The 19,254-nt window shown below is 31.9% G+C and overlaps 4 protein-coding genes and 1 long non-coding RNA gene across 35 annotated transcripts in view; 1 reads left to right on the plus strand and 4 right to left on the minus strand.

Moving 5' to 3' along the window:
• Window positions 1–19,254, minus strand: part of LOC105286029 (mannosyl-oligosaccharide alpha-1,2-mannosidase IA) — a 738,960-nt gene that overhangs the window by 114,617 nt on the left and 605,089 nt on the right. The window lies entirely within an intron of this gene.
• The window catches only part of LOC105285750, a 249,063-nt gene that overhangs the window by 47,977 nt on the left and 181,832 nt on the right, over window positions 1–19,254 (plus strand). Inside the window, exons 1-2 of one of the 20 annotated variants that reach the window (XR_003407120.1) lie at window positions 6,189–6,273; window positions 7,166–7,346. The exons of 17 other annotated variants lie outside the window; for them this stretch is intronic. This is a non-coding gene — a long non-coding RNA (uncharacterized LOC105285750). Of the gene's footprint in view, window positions 1–6,188; window positions 6,274–7,165; window positions 7,347–9,530; window positions 9,616–12,639; window positions 12,655–19,254 lie in introns of those variants that run through there. 2 more of the 20 variants (XR_003407123.1, XR_003407131.1) reach the window with 2 other exon arrangements.
• On the minus strand, window positions 2,051–5,536 carry LOC109611490 (odorant receptor 47a-like). Of its 3 annotated transcripts, XM_026972964.1 has the most exons (9): window positions 5,376–5,536; window positions 5,082–5,201; window positions 4,157–4,274; window positions 3,509–3,770; window positions 3,266–3,382; window positions 2,905–2,995; window positions 2,601–2,746; window positions 2,221–2,353; window positions 2,051–2,153 (listed from the first exon to the last, which is right to left on the minus strand). In XM_026972964.1, the coding sequence occupies exons 1-9, from the start codon at window positions 5,514–5,516 to the stop codon at window positions 2,103–2,105; spliced, it is 1,179 nt and encodes a 392-aa protein (XP_026828765.1). In that variant the 5' UTR covers window positions 5,517–5,536; the 3' UTR covers window positions 2,051–2,102. The 3 variants fall into 3 exon arrangements, with proteins under 3 accessions (XP_026828765.1, XP_026828764.1, XP_026828763.1); XM_026972963.1 differs by having other exon boundaries at window positions 2,051–2,353; window positions 2,905–2,986; XM_026972962.1 differs by having other exon boundaries at window positions 2,051–2,353.
• On the minus strand, window positions 8,548–15,336 carry LOC109611515 (odorant receptor 47a-like). Of its 7 annotated transcripts, none has more exons than XM_026972960.1 (9): window positions 15,251–15,336; window positions 14,008–14,741; window positions 11,467–11,586; window positions 11,032–11,161; window positions 10,384–10,645; window positions 10,141–10,257; window positions 9,767–9,881; window positions 9,463–9,608; window positions 8,548–9,214 (listed from the first exon to the last, which is right to left on the minus strand). In XM_026972960.1, exons 2-9 carry the CDS (start codon window positions 14,110–14,112, stop codon window positions 8,920–8,922), a joined length of 1,290 nt encoding a protein of 429 aa, XP_026828761.1. In that variant the 5' UTR covers window positions 14,113–14,741; window positions 15,251–15,336; the 3' UTR covers window positions 8,548–8,919. The 7 variants fall into 7 exon arrangements, with proteins under 7 accessions (XP_026828761.1, XP_026828762.1, XP_026828756.1 ...); XM_026972961.1 differs by lacking the exons at window positions 14,008–14,741; window positions 15,251–15,336 and adding an exon at window positions 11,761–11,918 and having other exon boundaries at window positions 8,548–9,014; window positions 9,082–9,214; XM_026972955.1 differs by lacking the exons at window positions 14,008–14,741; window positions 15,251–15,336 and adding an exon at window positions 11,761–11,920.
• Window positions 15,412–18,970, minus strand: LOC113561412. 2 transcript variants are annotated; one of them, XM_026972986.1, is made up of 9 exons: window positions 18,789–18,970; window positions 18,141–18,260; window positions 17,785–17,902; window positions 17,091–17,352; window positions 16,813–16,929; window positions 16,276–16,366; window positions 16,010–16,155; window positions 15,671–15,803; window positions 15,412–15,595 (listed from the first exon to the last, which is right to left on the minus strand). In XM_026972986.1, the coding sequence occupies exons 1-9, from the start codon at window positions 18,930–18,932 to the stop codon at window positions 15,515–15,517; spliced, it is 1,212 nt and encodes a 403-aa protein (XP_026828787.1). In that variant the 5' UTR covers window positions 18,933–18,970; the 3' UTR covers window positions 15,412–15,514. The 2 variants fall into 2 exon arrangements, with proteins under 2 accessions (XP_026828787.1, XP_026828786.1); XM_026972985.1 differs by having other exon boundaries at window positions 18,117–18,260.

A 19,254-nucleotide genomic window follows, 5' to 3' on the forward strand; every position in this document is an offset into this window, starting at 1 on the left:
GAGATAAATCTTTGATGGCATGTGATCGACATAAATCCAAATTCAAAAATTCAAATATATATATATAAGCCAAATACCACTCACTCACTCACTCACTGACTCATCAACGTGCAGTCCGAACCACTGCACCTATCGACTTGAAATTTTAAGGGTATATTCCTACTATTACGTAGGTGCTCACTAAGGGAGGGTTTTCCAAAATTCCACCCCTGACGGGTGAGAAGGGGTAAAAGGTGTTTTTATTTAATTCTATACATAAATATCGCGGGCGAAGCCGTGACGGGGGATGCTAGAATATATATTATATATATATATATATATATATATATATATAATAAATGAGTTTGTGATTAGGAACTTTTTGAATTTGGATTTATGTCGATCACATAGAGAGAGAAGTTTAAAAAAAGTAGATAGGTATATATACAGGGTGTGCGAAATAAAGTGACTCAGGCGGAAAGTACAGGTAAATAGGAGTAAACCGAGAAGAAAAGTCAAATACTATTTTTCGAAATTCGCAATAGTTATTAAGTTATTAACATATACGTCTGAGCCAATAAACGCGCTGAAAGCGTTAGGCCGGACTCGGGAGATAGAGCGAGAGGCGGAGTCAAGAAGAGTGGGGGGGGGCGAGGGGGGAACCGCGAGCGACTCGCGAGTCGCGAAGCGCGGCGCGTGACATATGATACCGCGCCGAGAATCTATTATGTATTTGTGCTTTCCGTACATTGCCGACGAGGAAACAATAATTTTCCAGCGCGGTGTTTTTAATAGCAAGGAAATGATACGCTATCATTTCCACACCACCTAGCGGTAGATAGCTCGGCGCGTTTTTTTATAGTGATTTCCCCGGTAGGCCTAATCCACTCTCATTATTTAATTCGATTAATTTAATTGAATTGTTCGAAATGTCTTCCCCTTTCTCGTATGCAGAGGTCAGCTCTTCGTACAATATCGCGTGTGGCACGGTGCGTCTCAATTTTTGTACAGCGCGAAAAATTGTATGATATGTTGGATAATATCGCTGTTTAGCACTTCGAACACCTCGAATACCTCAAACCGAGATTCCCGCGAGCCATCAGGCAGCAAACAATGTTCGTGTTTTGTCTACAGTTGCTGAAAGTCAATTGAAAGTCATGTTCTGCCTACACGATATTTTCGCACGATATTTTCTTGTATAGTCGCGTATAAGTCTCGTGTTCAAGATATTCGAAGTGTTCTAGGTGTTAGACAGCGACGATGCGATATACTACGGAAGAGTATACGAATATGATAGTGGCTTATGAGCTAGCAGGCGAAAATGCGCGTCTCGCGGCTCGGATTTATGCCTAACGATTTCCTGGGCATGCATATTATCCAACATCTCGTACAATTTTTCGCACTGTACAACAATTGCGTGAAACAGGGTGTCTCGTGCATAATACGAGAGGAATTCCAATGCGTTGTGTTCGAGCCGACCTCTGCGTACGAGAAAGGGGACGACATTTCGAACAATTCAATTAAATTAATCGAATTAAATAATGAGAGTGGATTAGGCCTACCGGGGAAATCACTATAAAAAAACGCGCCGAGCTATCTACCGCTAGGTGATGTGGAAATGATAGCGTATCATTTCCTTGCTATTAAAAACACCGCGCTGGAAAATTATTGTTTCCTCGTCGGCAATGTACGGAAAGCACAAATACATAATAGATTCTCGGCGCGGTATCATATGTCACGCGCCGCGCTTCGCGACTCGCGAGTCGCTCGCGGTTCCCCCCTCGCCCCCCCCCATTCTTCTTGACTCCGCCTCTCGCTCTATCTCCCGAGTCCGGCCTAACGCTTTCAGCGCGTTTATTGGCTCAGACGTATATGTTAATAACTTAATAACTATTGCGAATTTCGAAAAATAGTATTTGACTTTTCTTCTCGGTTTACTCCTATCTACCTGTAGTTTTCGCCTGAGTCACTTTATTTCGGACACCCTGTATATATATTATATATATATATATAAAGAAAGAGAACCTATCTACTTTCTCTAAATGATTTTCAATTTATTAAATTTATTATATTTTAAATCTACAAGACAAGTTTTATAAACATCTCAATCCTTCCTGTGGTTTCTATTGTGTGGATTGTAGCACCATAACGTAAGACGTGCACATACTCATGAGCTGCAATTAATATTTTTTTTATGATGCGCATCAGAATACAATTTTTGCGCAGCATCGTGTTTCGTACCGTAGCAAAACCTTCTAATGACGTTTCAAATAAGCCCCCAATTGTTAAGCTAGTCTTCTTATTGCTTCTTTGTATCATGATGCATATGAGTTTTTGCATCCATAATGGCATTGCGTACCATGGCGTATTATATCTACCAATACATATGAATATATGACAATATGTAATAAAGATTCAATGCACGTAGATTATCAATTAATCAAATATATTTCCTGATTTTTATTAAGTTTATTAAATTTGCAAGATACTTTAGATCGAAAATTTATGTTTTAACTTATGTTCATACACAAACATATATATCATGCAGAACATTATCTATAATCGTCATATTTATATAAATTCATTAAGAAAGCCGAAAAGTGTCTTGAATGAGTACTTACGTCGTTTCAGAAACATTAATACTGGTATCAGTAACATTTTGCCCAAAATAGTTTGTCATAAATATGTAATATAAATGTATAAATACGATACACAGGAACATTAACAGATCTACTGGATCATTCAGAGAAATTATCACGTGAAGTAACTAAAAGGTATGTTAATTGTTACTTGTGAATTACATATTTCATACATACTGTTATAATTGTAATATTATAATTTATGTTCGTAAATATCTATATTCATAATAATAATTAACGTTTTTTAAATCAATGATATTACTTTCGTCGTATTGATTATGCTTACGTGAAAGAAACTAAGACTCATTGAAAGCATTCCAAATCCTAACAATACGAAATAGAATATCGTAAAAGTATTTGTCAAAATCCTGCACAGACTTGAACAGCACAATATATATTTACTATTTATTTATTGCGAGTTGTAAACCTTTGCACTCGATTCCCTCTATTTAACGAAATATGATATTAAAAAAATATGATATTTAAAAAAGGCTTAATCTTACGTTTTTTTGTATAATAGATGTAAATTAAATTAATAACATAAGTGCGAAATACTTTTAATTTGCCGGATCAAACCGATTCGCAAAATAGAACGTAATAAAGATTTCGAGTGCAAAGGAATGGCAAAATGCTAGGCTAATACTAACTCCATAGCTCGCCGATGAACGTATATTGCATGAATTAATCTCTCATATAGTATATATTGCTTAATATCTTTTGGCATGTTTAATACGTCTTTGCCACATATGTGTTTGATTCGATAACTATAAAAATACAATAATGTTAAAACTGTTTCCGGTAACGGCATTGATATAACTTTTCGTATCTTCAAATTAAATCACATAAAGGATATAACTTTGAAGATTTTCAAACGTCACCTTCATATTTACCTAGCAATTTTAAACATCGCGCAAACATGCAGGATATAGGATATGGGCATTGTTGCACAAGCCGCTAACGTTACGGAGCCAGCATAGATGGCTGTGGCAATATGTATCAAAATAGCATAGAAGTACGTTTCTTCATCAATAAAATATTCTACTATAATTGGTAACTGTCGTGGCCGGGATTCATTTAGTGGCATGATTATATCGAGTATACGGGGCACACAGCCCAATGTTAACAGTCCCAAAAAGCAAAGAGTAGCCAATACTGAAGCATGCAATTTGTTATGTACTTCACGAAATACGAAAAGTAATGTCATCATTATGTGAGTTTAACGTGTCGAAGACTCTCCACATGTACTATATGAGAAAATTAATTCTTTAAAGACACTTTTCGAAACAACTTTATTAAACGTTAGTAAACTATGTCATTATGATAGAAAATTGTATAAAATTGTACAAAACTATGCCATGGCTTAAATATTTTTATAATATGTAAAACTTTATTATAAAACATTTACTAATATTTCATGTATAGGAAATTCTTCTTAAATATTTTGATGATGACCTGACATATTGACATAATATATTGTGCAAATAATTGTAGTGTTAGGAAAAAAAAGTGGACGTTGATGCAGTTAGTAACATTCTTACACAGAAAGAAGATTGTATGTAATCTTGCGTTATCTGCATACTCTCTTAATATTTCACATTCTGTCTGATCTTTTAATATATTCCAGTCATGTCGCATTCTATCGAAGATATACTTGATCTACAATTATAAGCAAAAGCCATTTGTTCTGTACTTTCTGTAATATGCTGTACAAATCAGTTTTTCTGTTTCTATACATAATAGTACTATACAGGATGTCCCAGACCTACCGTATAAGCCGTGAATGGTAGGTTCCTGAGTTCATTTGGAGACGAAAATTCTAATGCCAAAATGTCGAGGGTGCTATAGTTTTTAAACGGGAAAGGTTTAAAGTTTACCAATAAGCCTGTCACAATTTCGCGCGCTCAGGGACATTGCATATCAAAAGGGCCCTTTCACATCACTTCACTCAACTCGATAGAAACATGTTAATGTGTCCGAGTGTTAACTCGAAATTATTATTCAAATTATTATTCACTTTCTTTGTACATTGTTCACAAAACCGACGAATATCAGGATGATAATAGTTTATAAATTATCATACGGAAACGCGATGCGCGTCGAACTTTCAAAGCATTCGTGTGAAGCGTGCAACGAATGACGTTTCTTCTGTGATGAGAGAAAATCAATACAATCGATATGAAGTTTTCTGCATGAAATGTCGCTAAAGAAAATTGATAAGAAAATATTAACAGTATTTTTTATTAATTTATTAATTTATTTAGAAGAACAGGTCTCATACTGCGCTTATACGGTAAGGTCTGGAACACCCTGTATAGTTAAATAATGAATAAATGAAGAAATATATATATAGCATTATGTAAATGCAAAATAAGTAGGAAAAATAGGATTAGAAATAATACTAAAAGAAAGATTTTTGTCAACATTAAAAACATGTCATTATTAATAAATGACAGTATAACTTACATTATTGGAGAGTAGGAGCCATGCACTATATTTTACAATATATATACAATCAAAAACGATATACGTAAAAATTTTCAGAAGGACATCGGTGTTGCATTTCTTGACAAGAAACGTATTAAACTGAAAGTAGTAGCTTCAGTTTAAGTTCGACAATTATAACATGACAAAATATATTAATTTTAATGAATCTTTTATTGTTACTCTTTGTCACATTATAAACACGTATCGAAATATTGGGAATTCGATACGAGTATTCACTTAGATAAATATATGAAAAGAACTGCCGAATGATACCTGACATACTAAGAAAGATACGAATAATGTTTGATAAAAAATTATTTGAATCTTCTTGAAAGCTGAATTTTGATAAGGCCATAGACCGAGACACAAAAGGAGAATTCTGTTTAGTTTATAGTACTGTTCGATGAAGTCCATATTCGATGGAGACCGATACGCGACGAGTGCTAGGAGTGATAGTGCGGAACCGTGCTTTCCCCACCACGCATCGCATTACACATAGGGACTTTTTTTCTAAATTTTACAGCATACATTTTAGATAATATTACCGTGGAAATATCATTGTGCTGATAGCAGACAGTAACTATTAAAGCGACGGTAGGGAATAAGCATAAATTGTTACAATCGATATTTCTCAATTACTTTTCTATAGTTCACCCGCACAACGTGAAAAGCGGAGGTATTAAGATAATATCGGTCATTATCAAAATTGGCAATTGAGAAATAGTGTTATAGTCTAGTGTTATATATATGTAAAAAAATTAATGTTTCTGACAAATGTATCTTTTTATATAAAAATGTGCACACTAATGTATAAAGATTCCGCAGATCATTTCGGTCTATTCATGGGGATTCAATGTGCAATAGTGTCATATGTTATAACAACTTTTGCGCAACATGTTTGTTCCACGTAGTGTACATCAGTTTAGATATGTATTTGTCAGTTAAAATATCACATTTGATGTGTGTATTAGTCTAAGAATTAATTTGAGTTTGAGAAGTTAAAGAATATTGTCAATATTGGATTTGTTAATGCAAAGATCAGATAAGCTCAGATAGGATCAAATTTGAAGAGATATGGGAAATATACGAATTATAAAAGTTGATACGATTTTATAATCATTCATAGAGGAATAAGAGACAAATACTGTTTTTATTATTCTTATAAAATCTGGTTTGTAATCATTGATAAAAAATATTAAAAATTAGTACAGTGTAATTGCACAGAAATAATCTCTTGTAGAGAGTATTGATAGACATGGAGTCCAGACACACATAAAATGTATAAATAGTAAACCTAATTTTTGAAGTTAGTTTTACTCATGTTTTTTGTAACAATCCTGATGAATATGATATTATAACCATTTATAACATCGAATAAAAACAATTATCCGAGAAAGTGTTACAAAAATATTGCTTTGGACAGTTGATAGATACGCTCAAAACATAAACGAGAATAATACAATTTCATTTAGATTGCAACAAGTTACAATACAAAAGTATTATAAATATTAAAATATTAATTTTATTTTTCATGGTAGAAACTTTTTTGAAACTTTAGAAACTGTGCATGGAGCTTTCACTGTCACAAGTTTTCGTTTCCTTCACATTTTATATATTTCAACTTTCCCTTCCATATATGTGCCATTATTACACAAAATTACAGTATACGAATAAAAGGATATAAGTTTGATAGCACTGCCATATGTGTCATGAAAAGGGGAATAAAAAAGGGGACGTCAAACCTCAAAGGAAGTCACTTTTTATAAAGCATTGAAGACAACAAAAATACAAAGAGAAAAAAAAGAATAAAACTCTCCTTTAATCAATCAGAAAAGAAAGAAAAACTTACAGATAAATACATTAAACTTTTTGTAAATATATTGTAACAATAAATATATAAATTTAATATTTAATTTGATTAGCTGTTCGATTTTATGTTCAATATAAATTGCGATGCAAAAGTATCCTGTTGTATAGAAATTCTTGTTCGTTGCACTCGGTTAGATCACATTAATACGAATACAAACAAAGGAACCCGCAGTTACAAATTTCACTGGTTACAGTTTATTTTGGATGCTGAGCAAATCGTCAATACAATATATTATGAATCGAGATGAATTTTGAGCACAATTTAAGTTTGTCGGATTATATTAATTTCGTAAATTTCGCAAGTATTGTTCTGAGTTGCTGTCGCCGTTCGTGGTTCGTGCGACACTGACTTCACATCACGATCGCTCGTTACAGGTATTCATCGATCACGAAAACAATTTTTTTGCTTGTTATTACCGAATCGTTTCTAGACATTTCTAGATCTTTTCTAGATCCTTTCTCGACGTGATATTCAACATACTGCATGAACTAACCTGTCATATAGTATATATTGCTTAAGGACGTTTATCGGCTAATTAATTTTCTACATATTTAATTGAAATTTGGACCATATGCTATTAATAGTGTTATTTATACACCTGCTCAGTTGTAAAAACCGTGCCGGTACCAAAGTTGAGATATTCAATGCCAAAGTTACGAATTTTAACACGTAAGGTATAGGCGAAGCGTATTCTAGAGAGATATTTTAATTACTTGCGGCAGAAATTGTTTATGTGTTTTGCTAAAAAGTTAATATATGATTCATGATGATGTTAGGAGGGACATATTACAAAATGAAGATACGTAGCGGTATCCTTTATGAGTAATTATAATTCAAAGTTCTTCAAATGACAGTATTTTGAAGCATGTCGCTATGTGGAAGGAGAGTCGCCATGGAAAAGTATACAGTCTACGCTAAACGTCATGAAGTAAGGAGAAGGGGTCGCGCTATACGTGGAAAGAGAGTCGAATGTGCGCAAAACTTTAGGAGGTTCTTACAACTGAGCAGGTATATAAATAACACTAGTAATAGTATATGGTCCAAGTTTCAAGCAAATATATAGAAAATCGATTAGCCGATGAACGTCCTTAAGATACTTTGTTCTTCTTTGCAATATGATGAATATCGGCTTTTGTATCTGCAGTGACATTGTGTGTCACTGTGTATGATATCTGTGTGCGTGTGCGTGTGTGTGCGCGCGTGCGCGCGTGCGTGTGTGTGAGTGAAGATATCATGTTACATAGTATTAATAGAAATATCTAAAAACCACATAAAATGTGATGACGAAATGATTCTACTATGTATGTGAATTTTGTTATGAATATTATTTTATACATTGTGTTTGCGTGCGCGTGCATGCAAATATATGAGTTGATCAGAAAGTGTAGGATTTTTACGTAAAAATAAAAAGCAAACGCGTCCAAAGGAACTTTCTAATAGATTCGCAATAGCTTTAACCACTTTGCTGCGACTGAAACTAACTTTACAAATGCCACATAGTACAACAACTTGTGTGGAATGTATTTGTTTCATGTGATCAGTTCGAGAAAAGGAATCGGATTTGATAAGGCAACGAACAAACAGACATATATGTATTTGTACAAATATGTACATACGAGGAATACGAATTACCAAATTACACAAGATTTACTGCATCCAGTTATAAGAAAACAAGACACAGATATTGTGTTTATTATTCTTATAACATTTTATGCTTATAGCATTACACCAATTTATTTTACTCTCTGCACATTACTAAAAAAGAAATCAGAAAATACATCTTTTTTTCTACTGCATGGAGATAAATCTTTGATGCCATGTGATCGACGTAAATCCAAATTCAAAAAGTTCCTGATCACAAACTCATTTAATATATATATAAAGAAAGAGAACCTATCTACTTTCTCTAAATGATTTTCAATTTATTAAATTTATTATATTTTAAATCTACAAGACAAGTTTTATAAACATTACAATCCTTCCTGTGGTTTCTATTGTGTGGAATGTAGCACCATAACGTAAGACGTGCACATACTCATGAGCTGCAATTAATATTTTTTTTATGATGCGCATCAGAATACAATTTTTGCGCAGCATCGTGTTTCGTACCGTAGCAAAACCTTCTAACGACGCTTCAAATAAGCCCCCAACTGTTAAGCTAGTCTTCTTATTGCTTCTTTGCATCATGATGCATATGAGTTTTTGCATCCATAATGGCAGTGCGTACCATGGCGTATTATATCTACCAATACATATGAATATATGACAATATGTAATAAAGGTTCAATGCACGTAGATTATTAATTAATCAAATATATTTCTTGATTTTTATTAAGTTTATTAAATTTGCAAGATACTTTAGATCGAAAAATTTATGTTTTAACTTATGTTCATACACAAACATATATATCATGCAGAACATTATCTATAATCGTCATATTTATATAAATTCATTAAGAAAGCCGAAAAGTGTCTTGAATGAGTACTTACGTCGTTTCAGAGACATTAATACTGGTATCAGTAACATTTTGCCCAAAATAGTTTGTCATAAATATGTAATATAAATGTATAAATACGATACACAGGAACATTAACAGATCTACTGGATCATTCAGAGAAATTATCACGTGAAGTAACTAAAAGGTATGTTAATTGTTACTTGTGAATTACATATTTCATACATACTGTTATAATTGTAATAGTATAATTTATGTTCGTAAATATCTATATTCATAATAATAATTAACGTTTTTTAAATCAATGATATTACTTTCGTCGTATTGATTATGCTTACGTGAAAGAAACTAAGACTCATTGAAAGCATTCCAAATCCTAACAATACGAAATAGAATATCGTAAAACTATTCGTCAAAATTCTGCACAGACTTGAACAGCAAAATATATATATACTATTTATTTATTGCGAGTTGTATGTAAATCTTTGCACTCGATTCCCTCTATTTAATGAAAGTGCTCCAATATACATATGTTATTTAAAATAAAGGTTTAATCTTCAGTTTGTTTTGTATAATAAATGTAAATTAAATTAATAATATAAGTGCGAAATACTTTTGATTTGCCGAATCAAATTGATTCGCCAATTTGCACAATAGAATGTAATAAAGATTTCGAGTGCAAAGAATGGCAAAATGCTAGGCTAATACTAACTCCATAGCTCGCCGATGAACGTATATTGCATGAATTAATCTCTCATATAGTATATATTGCTTAATATCTTTTGGCATGTTTAATACGTCTTTGTCACATATGTGTTTGATTCGATAACTATAAAAATATAATAATGTTAAAACTGTTTTCGTTAACGGCATTGGTATAACTTTTCGTATCTTCAAATTAAATCACATAAAGGATATAACTATGAAGATTTTCAAACGTCACCTTCATATTTACCTAGCAATTTTAAACATGGCGCAAACATGCAGGATATAGGATATGAGCATTGTTGCACAAGCCGCTAACGTTACGGAGCCAGCATAGATGGCTGTGGCAATATGTATCAAAATAGCATAGAAGTACGTTTCTTCATCAATAAAATATTCTACTATAATTGGTAACTGTCGTGGCCGGGATTCATTTAGTGGCATGATTATATCGAGTATACGGGGCACACAGCCCAATGTTAACAGTCCCAAAAAGCAAAGAGTAGCCAATACTGAAGCATGCAATTTGTTATGTACTTCACGAAATACGAAAAGTAATGTCATTATTATGTGAGTTTAACGTGTCGAAGACTCTCCACATGTACTATATGAGAAAATTAATTCTTTAAAGACACTTTTCGAAACAACTTTATTAAACGTTAGTAAACTATGTCATTATGATAGAAAATTGTATAAAATTGTACAAAACTATGCCATGGCTTAAATATTTTTATAATATGTAAAACTTTATTATAAAACATTTACTAATATTTCATGTATAGGAAATTCTTCTTAAGTATTTTGATGATGATCTGACATATTGACATAATATATTGTGCAAATAATTGTAGTGTTAGGAAAAAAAAGTGGACGTTGATGCAGTTAATAACATTCTTACACAGAATCTTACACAGAAAGAAGATTGTATGTAATCTTGCGTTATCTGCATACTCTCTTAATATTTCACATTCTGTCTGATCTTTTAATATATTCCAGTCATGTCGCATTCTATCGAAGATATACTTGATCTACAATTATAAGCAAAAGCCATTTGTTCTGTACTTTCTGTAATATGCTGTACAAATCAGTTTTTCTATTTCTATACATAATAGTACTATATAGTTAAATAATGAATAAATGAAGAAATATGTATATATATATATTTTGCATTTACATAATGCTATATATATATATATATATATATATATATATATATATAGCATTATGTACATGCAAAATAAGTAGGAAAAGTAAGATTAGAAATAATACTAAAAGAAAGACTTTTGTCAACATTAAAAACATGTCATTATTAATAAATGACAGTATAACTTACATTATTGGAGAGTAGGAGCCATGCACTATATTTTACAATATAAATACAATCAAAAACGATATACGTAAAAATTTTCAGAAGGACATCGATGTTGCATTTCTTGACAAGAAACGTATTAAACTGAAAGTAGTAGCTTCAGTTTAAGTTCGACAATTATAACATGACAAAATATATTAATTTTAATGAATCTTTTATTGTTACTCGTTGTCACATTATAAACACGTATCGAAATATTGGGAATTCGATACGAGTATTCACTTAGATAAATATATGAAAAGAACAGCCGAGTGATACCTGACATACTAGGAAAGATACGAATAATGTTTGATAAAAAATTATTTGAATCTTCTTGAAAGCTGAATTTTGATAAGGCCATAGACCGAGACACAAAAGGAGAATTCTGTTTAGTTTATAGTACTGTTCGATGAAGTCCATATTCGATGAAGAAGCGAGGTACGCGAGTGCCAGGAGTGATAGTGCGGAACCGTGCTTTCCCCACCACGCATTGCATTACACGTAGGGACTTTTTTTCTAAATTTTACAGCATACATTTTAGATAATATTACCGTGGAAATATCGTGCTGATAGCAGACAGTAACTGTTAAAGCGACGGTAGGGAATAAGCATAAATTGTTACAATCGATATTTCTCAATTACTTTTCTATAGTTCACCCGCACAACGTGAAAAGCGGAGGTATTAAGATAATATCGGTCATTATCAAAATTGGCAATTGAGAAATAGTGTTATAGTCTAGTGTTATATATATGTAAAAAATTAATGTTTCTGACAAATGTATCTTTTTATATAAAAATGCGCACACTAATGTATAAAGATTCCGCAGATCATTTCGGTCTATTCATGGGGATTCAGTGTGCAATAGTGCCACATGTTATAACAACTTTTGTGTAACATGTTTGTTCCACGTAGTGTACATCAGTTTAGATATGTATTTGTCAGTTAAAATATCACATTTGATGTGTGTATTAGTCTAAGAATTAATTTGAGTTTGAGAAGTTAAAGAATATTATCAATATTGGATTTGTTAATGCAAAGATCAGATAAGCTCAGATAGGATCAAATTTGAAGAGATATGGGAAATATACGAATTATAAAAGTTGATACGATTTTATAATCATTCATAGGGGAATAAGAGACAAATACTGTTTTTATTATTCTTATAAAATCTGGTTTGTAATCATTGATAAAAAATTAGTAAAAATTAGTACAGTGTAATTGCACAGAAATAATCTCTTGTAGAGAGTATTGATAGACATGGAGTCCAAACACACATAAAGTGTATAAATAGTAAACTTAATTTTTGAAGTTAGTTTTACTCATGTTTTTTGTAACATTCCTGATGAATATGATATTATAACCATTTATAACATCGAATAAAAACAATTATCCAAAAAAGTTGTACAAAAATATTGCTTTGGATATTTGATAGATGCGTTCAAAACATAATTTTTGCATTGTTCCTCCCCCCCCCCCGTCCTTCTGCGAAGTGGGCTGAAAACGAGCGTATGTGTCCGGGGCTCCAGTTTCGGAAAATATAACCTAACCAGGTTAAGTTAGGTTAGGTTAAGTTAAAGCAGAGAATACTCTGTATTTAACTTTTTTTGCTTTTGGTTAAAGTGAAGAATACTTTGTACTTATATTCAAAAAAACTATTCTATATATTAACAATTCACTGCTTTAAATGACTTTCCTTTCTTCGTTCATATACATATTCGTCGTTTATATCTTTCAATATTTGTCGCGAACGCGCGGTATACGCAGAAAAACCGCGAGTGAGCGGAAACGAGTTAGCATCAGCTGACAACGTCAGCTGCGTTAACTGTCAGCTCGCCGATCGATAAAGTTGACAGCTGATTTGTTTTTAAAGATCTTCTGTTCGTTTGTATCTAATAGAATGTTTTATTGATTAAACGGAGATCGTTAGACACCACACAGATTATAAAAGGACCGATTCGTGTGTTTAAGTCGAGTCGTCGTGAAGATTTCACACGTATCGCCCGGTCACCGACGTCTTCGTAATTTCACATTCCGCCGAATAATTATATAAAAGTTCAGTTCGCGTTCGGTTACGGAGTTATTGTGAATTATATTTGTGCTGTGAAGATTTTATTCAAATATACACTTTTTAATGTTTAACGGATTTGTGGTTTATTATGTGCGCGAATTTCACGAGCGAGCCGCAAGCCTTCTTATAACAATATTCAATATTCTTTCAAAATAACTACTATATTTTCGAAATTTCTTTTATTAATAACTTTTTCATAAACAACGATCGACGACTAAAACCTAGTGCGGGTCATTCGGGAAGGTAACCTTTGTAATATATGTCAGTATCATGTTCTTGCTTCACGTGGACAGCTAAAAATTCGTGCGAAATCATTAAACTTTCTTTGTTTATAACTTTTTAACAAACAACGAGCGACGGCTAAAACTTCTTCAAGGTCACTCAGGAGGGTGACCTTGAGACAACATATGTCAAGGTCAAGGTCATCGGGGCTGGGTCCGTTAAAGTACATAATTACCAATTTGATTAGCTGTTCGATTTTATGTTCAATATAAATTGCGACCGATGCAAAAGTATCCAATGCCATAATTAAACATTCGGTGCTCAACACGTACGCTCTCATTGTCCCTTCTAGAATAAACCGAAGTTTTGAAATTTGTACAGTCACTGTTTACTATCGTATATCATATCTATATACACTTATACATAAAAATAGCTTTATTCTTAATAACATTAAAGCAGGCTTGTCCAACCCGCGGCCCGCGGGCCGTATGCGACCCAGGACGGCTATGAATGCGGCCCAACACAAAATCGTAAACTTACTTAAAACATTCTAAGATTTTTTGCAATCTTTGTTTTGTAACTCGATTGCAGATTGATGCATTAGTTTCTCAAATACAATGTCAACTATCCTACTAGTTTTATCTTGCCCTCTTTTTTTACTTTTATAATAACAAATATAAAAAATTAATGAAGTTTTATTACTTAGATATGTACATTGTCTATATTAGTGATCGCAAACTTGGGACCTGCTCAATGATTTTACAAGACTCTCCGAATGGGGCGCCGAATAATTAAGATTATTATGTGAGGGCTTTTTTGCTTATCTGTGGTGATGGATATCACATAAATTATGCAGTTGACCCGTTTTTTGCTCATCAGCTGTCATTAGTGTCTGTGTATTTTATGTGTGGCCCAAAACAATTCTCCTTCTTCCAATGTGGCCCCGGGAAACCAAAAGGTTGGACACTCCTGCATTAAAGGAATCATAACATAATGATCTTATCCAAATTTATGGTCAAATATCCCTGGTAGAAATCTGTGCAGTTGTTCTAGACACCCAAGCAGTTACTGTTTAGTGTTACTGTATTCTCATAAATTGTATCAATACTGTGTAGGAAATGGACAAAAACTAGATAGAGTTTTACTAAGACCATTTTATGAGCAGTAAACTTGCTTAGTAATAGGTTAAATAGTTTCTTTGTCTAGTTTCTGTTCAGTTTTTGTTCAGTAAATGAGTTCAGATTTTGTGCATCTTTTATGGCCAGTAACTGTAGGAAAAACGTTACATCTTGATCGGGATCCCAACAGTTTTACTCGTCAATTACTGGGCAGAATGTAACAAAACTGTTCAATAACTACTAAATAAATGCACGAAATTTCTACCAGGGATATTTGCGTTCAATATATACCTAATATATTATTATTATATGCATATCAATATATATTAATAATTATATGAATTAGATGTAAAAACTTACGCTTTCACGAGTGTAAGGATACAACGATCCGTTCTTTAGCATAGTACTAACTACTTGAATATTAGAACAAAAATTGTATACTTGCACGTATCTACATCGAAGAATATATATTATATTAAAAAGATTTTGTTAATTAATATAATTAATACATTTCTGATATATTCATTTGTTCAAATGTATTTTATTAATATGTATGTAACAGAGTACATATACTATATGTTGAATATGTTTTATATTTATAAAACAACTTCGAGTAAATCATAATTATAATTCTTCTTGCGTATTTTCTTGTTGACTTCGCGTAGAACGCATAAACATAACATATGATATCGACAAACTCATAAGCTGTAACAAATAGTTTTTGTCCCAAATATTTTACGTCAAATACCAGAATGAAATTGTGTGCTATGCGTTTCATACCTTAGCAAAACCTTCTAACGATGCATCAAATAAACCTCCAGCTGTTAAAGTACTCTTAATGCTACTTCTCTGCATAATAAATAACATCACTTTTTGTAACCACAGCGGTGCTGCGTACCATCCCGTATTGTATCTGTTAATATGTAACGTTTAATGTAAACGTAGTTGGAATTATTAATCAAAGTTCTTCTTTGTGTATCAAACCATAAATTGAAAAATTATTAGTGGGATAAAAAATTGTGTATTTTTAATTACGTATTAATAATTTTTATAGATAATCGTCGTGATTGTTTGGATGCAATAAATAGAATAGCTCAGAAAAAAATATTGAATACCTACGTTGTTCGAAAAATATTTGTGCTGGTGTCTATAACACTTTGTCCAACATAATTGCCTATATATATATAATACAAATGTAAAAGTATAAAGATGTTAGTCGCAATTACTTCAAATACGTCGTTTACAGGTGTCAACACATAAAAGAACTGGAACGACCGTTAATGAGATTACTTTTCACATTTTAATATTTACATTTGTGATAATAATTAATATTTCTGCATAAATAATATTATATATAGTCTACCAGCATTAATTTAGACGCTTACATGAAAAACGCTGAAACTCGTAGAAGCTACTCCAAATGTTAATAATATGAAATATAATGTCGCAAAACTGTTCGTCAAGATATTGGCCAAACTTTAGCAAAAAACCCATATTTCTTATGAGTTTATTATTCATTAACATGACTACCGCGCCGATACCCATTGCACGATGCATGGCCCTTATATAGCGCGGTGCCGGCCAATGGGCACCGGCTGCGCCCTTGCGTCGCTCAAGCTGACGATATTGTGCGGCGTAAACGAAAAGGTAAAGGCCTCGGTAGTCAACGTGTTAACATACACCTTTACACTCGAAACCTTTTACATGAATTGTTAGGTGTACTCAAAAGAAAAAAAACAAAAGCTTTCCAATTCTAAAATATCTGTAACAACAACTTAACAACGATACATACGTCCATTTACGATAAATAAACTAATAACATATGACAAGAATATTTTTTCCCAAAATTGGCAGCGATTGAAGAATAATATGGAGAAAGGTTGCGAGAGCAAAAGTCGAAGTTATAATGTATCAATACCAACTCCACAGCTCTGCGATGGAGATATACTGCGTGAATTAATCTCTCATATAGTATATGTTGTCGAATATCTTTTGACATTTGTAATATGTTTTCGTCAAATATGTGCTCTATTCGATAGCTACATAAAAAGTAAGATAATACATAATATAAAAATTATACCCATTGATGACACAACGCATATAAAATTCATTTAAGCACATCTTTAAGATAAATTAATTAACTTCGCTTATTACGCTTTAAAGGGGTTAAAGGAGTTAAAGAATACAGCCTGATATTTACCTGGCAATTTCAAATATGGCGCAATTATGTAATACATATGCTATAAGCATTGTTGCAATAGCTGCTATTGTTATACAGCCAGCATAAGCGAACATGAAAGTATGTATTAAAATAGCAAAGAAATATCTTTCTTGATCGACGAAGTATTCTACTATAACCGGTAACCATAACGGCTGTGATTCATTCAGTGGTATAATTGCATCAAGTATAAATGATAAAGAAGACAGTATGATTATGCCCATGCCAATAACAGTACCTATGACTGAAGTATGTCCAATTCATCATATAATTCAATTGTACATATACATATATATTGTACATATATAGATATGCGAGAGGAAGAAGTATGTGTTATAAATTTAAAATTTATCATGAAAGAGGTTTCTTTATTCTAAATGTTTAAATATTATACTATATAAACGTTCTAACTGTCATTTCTAAGGGAAATGGTACAAAAAGTAAACTTAAACATATCGCAGAATTTGTTTACAATTATTCAAGACCAGTTGTGTGTGTGTGTGTGTGTGTGTGTGTGTGTGATCAGGTTAGACTATCCTTATACATTTTAAATATTAAACTAGAATTTCTGTACTATAGGAGATTTTAATTGTTATATAAAATATAATATATACAATAATATATTAAAGGAGATAATTAAACTATAATAGTGTGCTGACGTGATTTTCATTCTTACGCATAAAAGTGATGGTATGGAATCTTGCATTACATGCATACTTTTGTATTATGTCCAATTCCGCCTGATTTTTCAATATTGTCCAATCGTAGCGGACTCTATTAAAGATATACTTGATCTACGACCACAAATAAATACACTTGTTGTTTTGTTGTTTCTTTTTTTAATGTCATATATATGTCATAAATAAGTTTTCTTTCATCATTATAATTATGCATTAATGCACTTTCGGCAATTTAATACATTATATCGCCTTGTGGATTGTTTTGTAAAAACAAATGGAAAAATTCCAATAAACATCTTACTTTGAGTGAAAACAAAAGTTTGCGTACATTAGAAAATATGCGAACACATACGTTATCAGTAAGTAACAATCCTGCGTTGTATTTTATAATAAAAATGCAATTAATAATAACGAACATGAGTATTTTCATAACTTTTGCAATACTGCAGTTTTTCACGACAAATACGTTGAGCTGAAAAAGATAGCTTTATTGAATCGCTTTAATTTAAAAAGTAGATAGTTATATGTAGTTTAGGAGATGCAGAGTTTTTCTTTGGTTGATTAAAGTTTTAGATACGAACATGTTGTTTAAGATAAGAACATATTGTTAAAATTATGATCTGAAGCAGTTTTTAACAGACTTTGTCGATTCCCTTTCACATACAAATGTGTATATATGTATGTACATTATTAAAACTTTTGATATTCCGTATAAAAACCTTTATCTAAAAATAGCTCTTTAAGAAATAACAATGATTAAAATATATCGGACATTACTTAGTCGCATGATTTTAACAATATGTCAACTAGATTGAACCCATATTCTCGATATTATGTGCATAATTATTGAAAAATGTATTAATTTATCTGAAATATGTTTCTATTATGTTATGTACATTTTTCTGTATTAGAAATAGTTATTAATACTCACTGAAGATATTTGGAAGAATAACTTTTCGTATATATAATAAAATGCAGTAAATGAGAAATTGATTCTTACCTGACATAATAAGAACGATATGAATATTGCTTCAAAAAATATAATTTGTATCTTCTTTAAGGATGAAGTGCCATAAGGCCACAGGCCGACACATACTAAAAGAATTCTGTTTAGATTATAATACTGTTCCCCTATAAAATCCATTTTTAGCCAAAGTTAAAATACCAGAATTGATAGCATTGGTGTACCTTTTCTTTCTACGTATCGATATTAAATGCATGATATACGTACTACTGATTCTAAAATTTGCAGCAAAGATACTTTTACAACAGTGGTACTGCTATAGACTAAATTACGAAGCATTGAATAAATTATGAGGCATTAACAAGTAAGGTACAAATAGTTGAATAAAAGTTTTTTTTCTGCCTTTTCTTTTCCTCTAATTTTGTAATTTAGTAATTTAAAGTAATATAAAAAGAAAGTGTAATAATACATCGAGATAATATCGACAAGTACTGAAATTACT

This window comes from Ooceraea biroi, chromosome 10, assembly GCF_003672135.1.
Source record: "Ooceraea biroi isolate clonal line C1 chromosome 10, Obir_v5.4, whole genome shotgun sequence".
Taxonomy (NCBI): domain Eukaryota; kingdom Metazoa; phylum Arthropoda; class Insecta; order Hymenoptera; family Formicidae; genus Ooceraea; species Ooceraea biroi.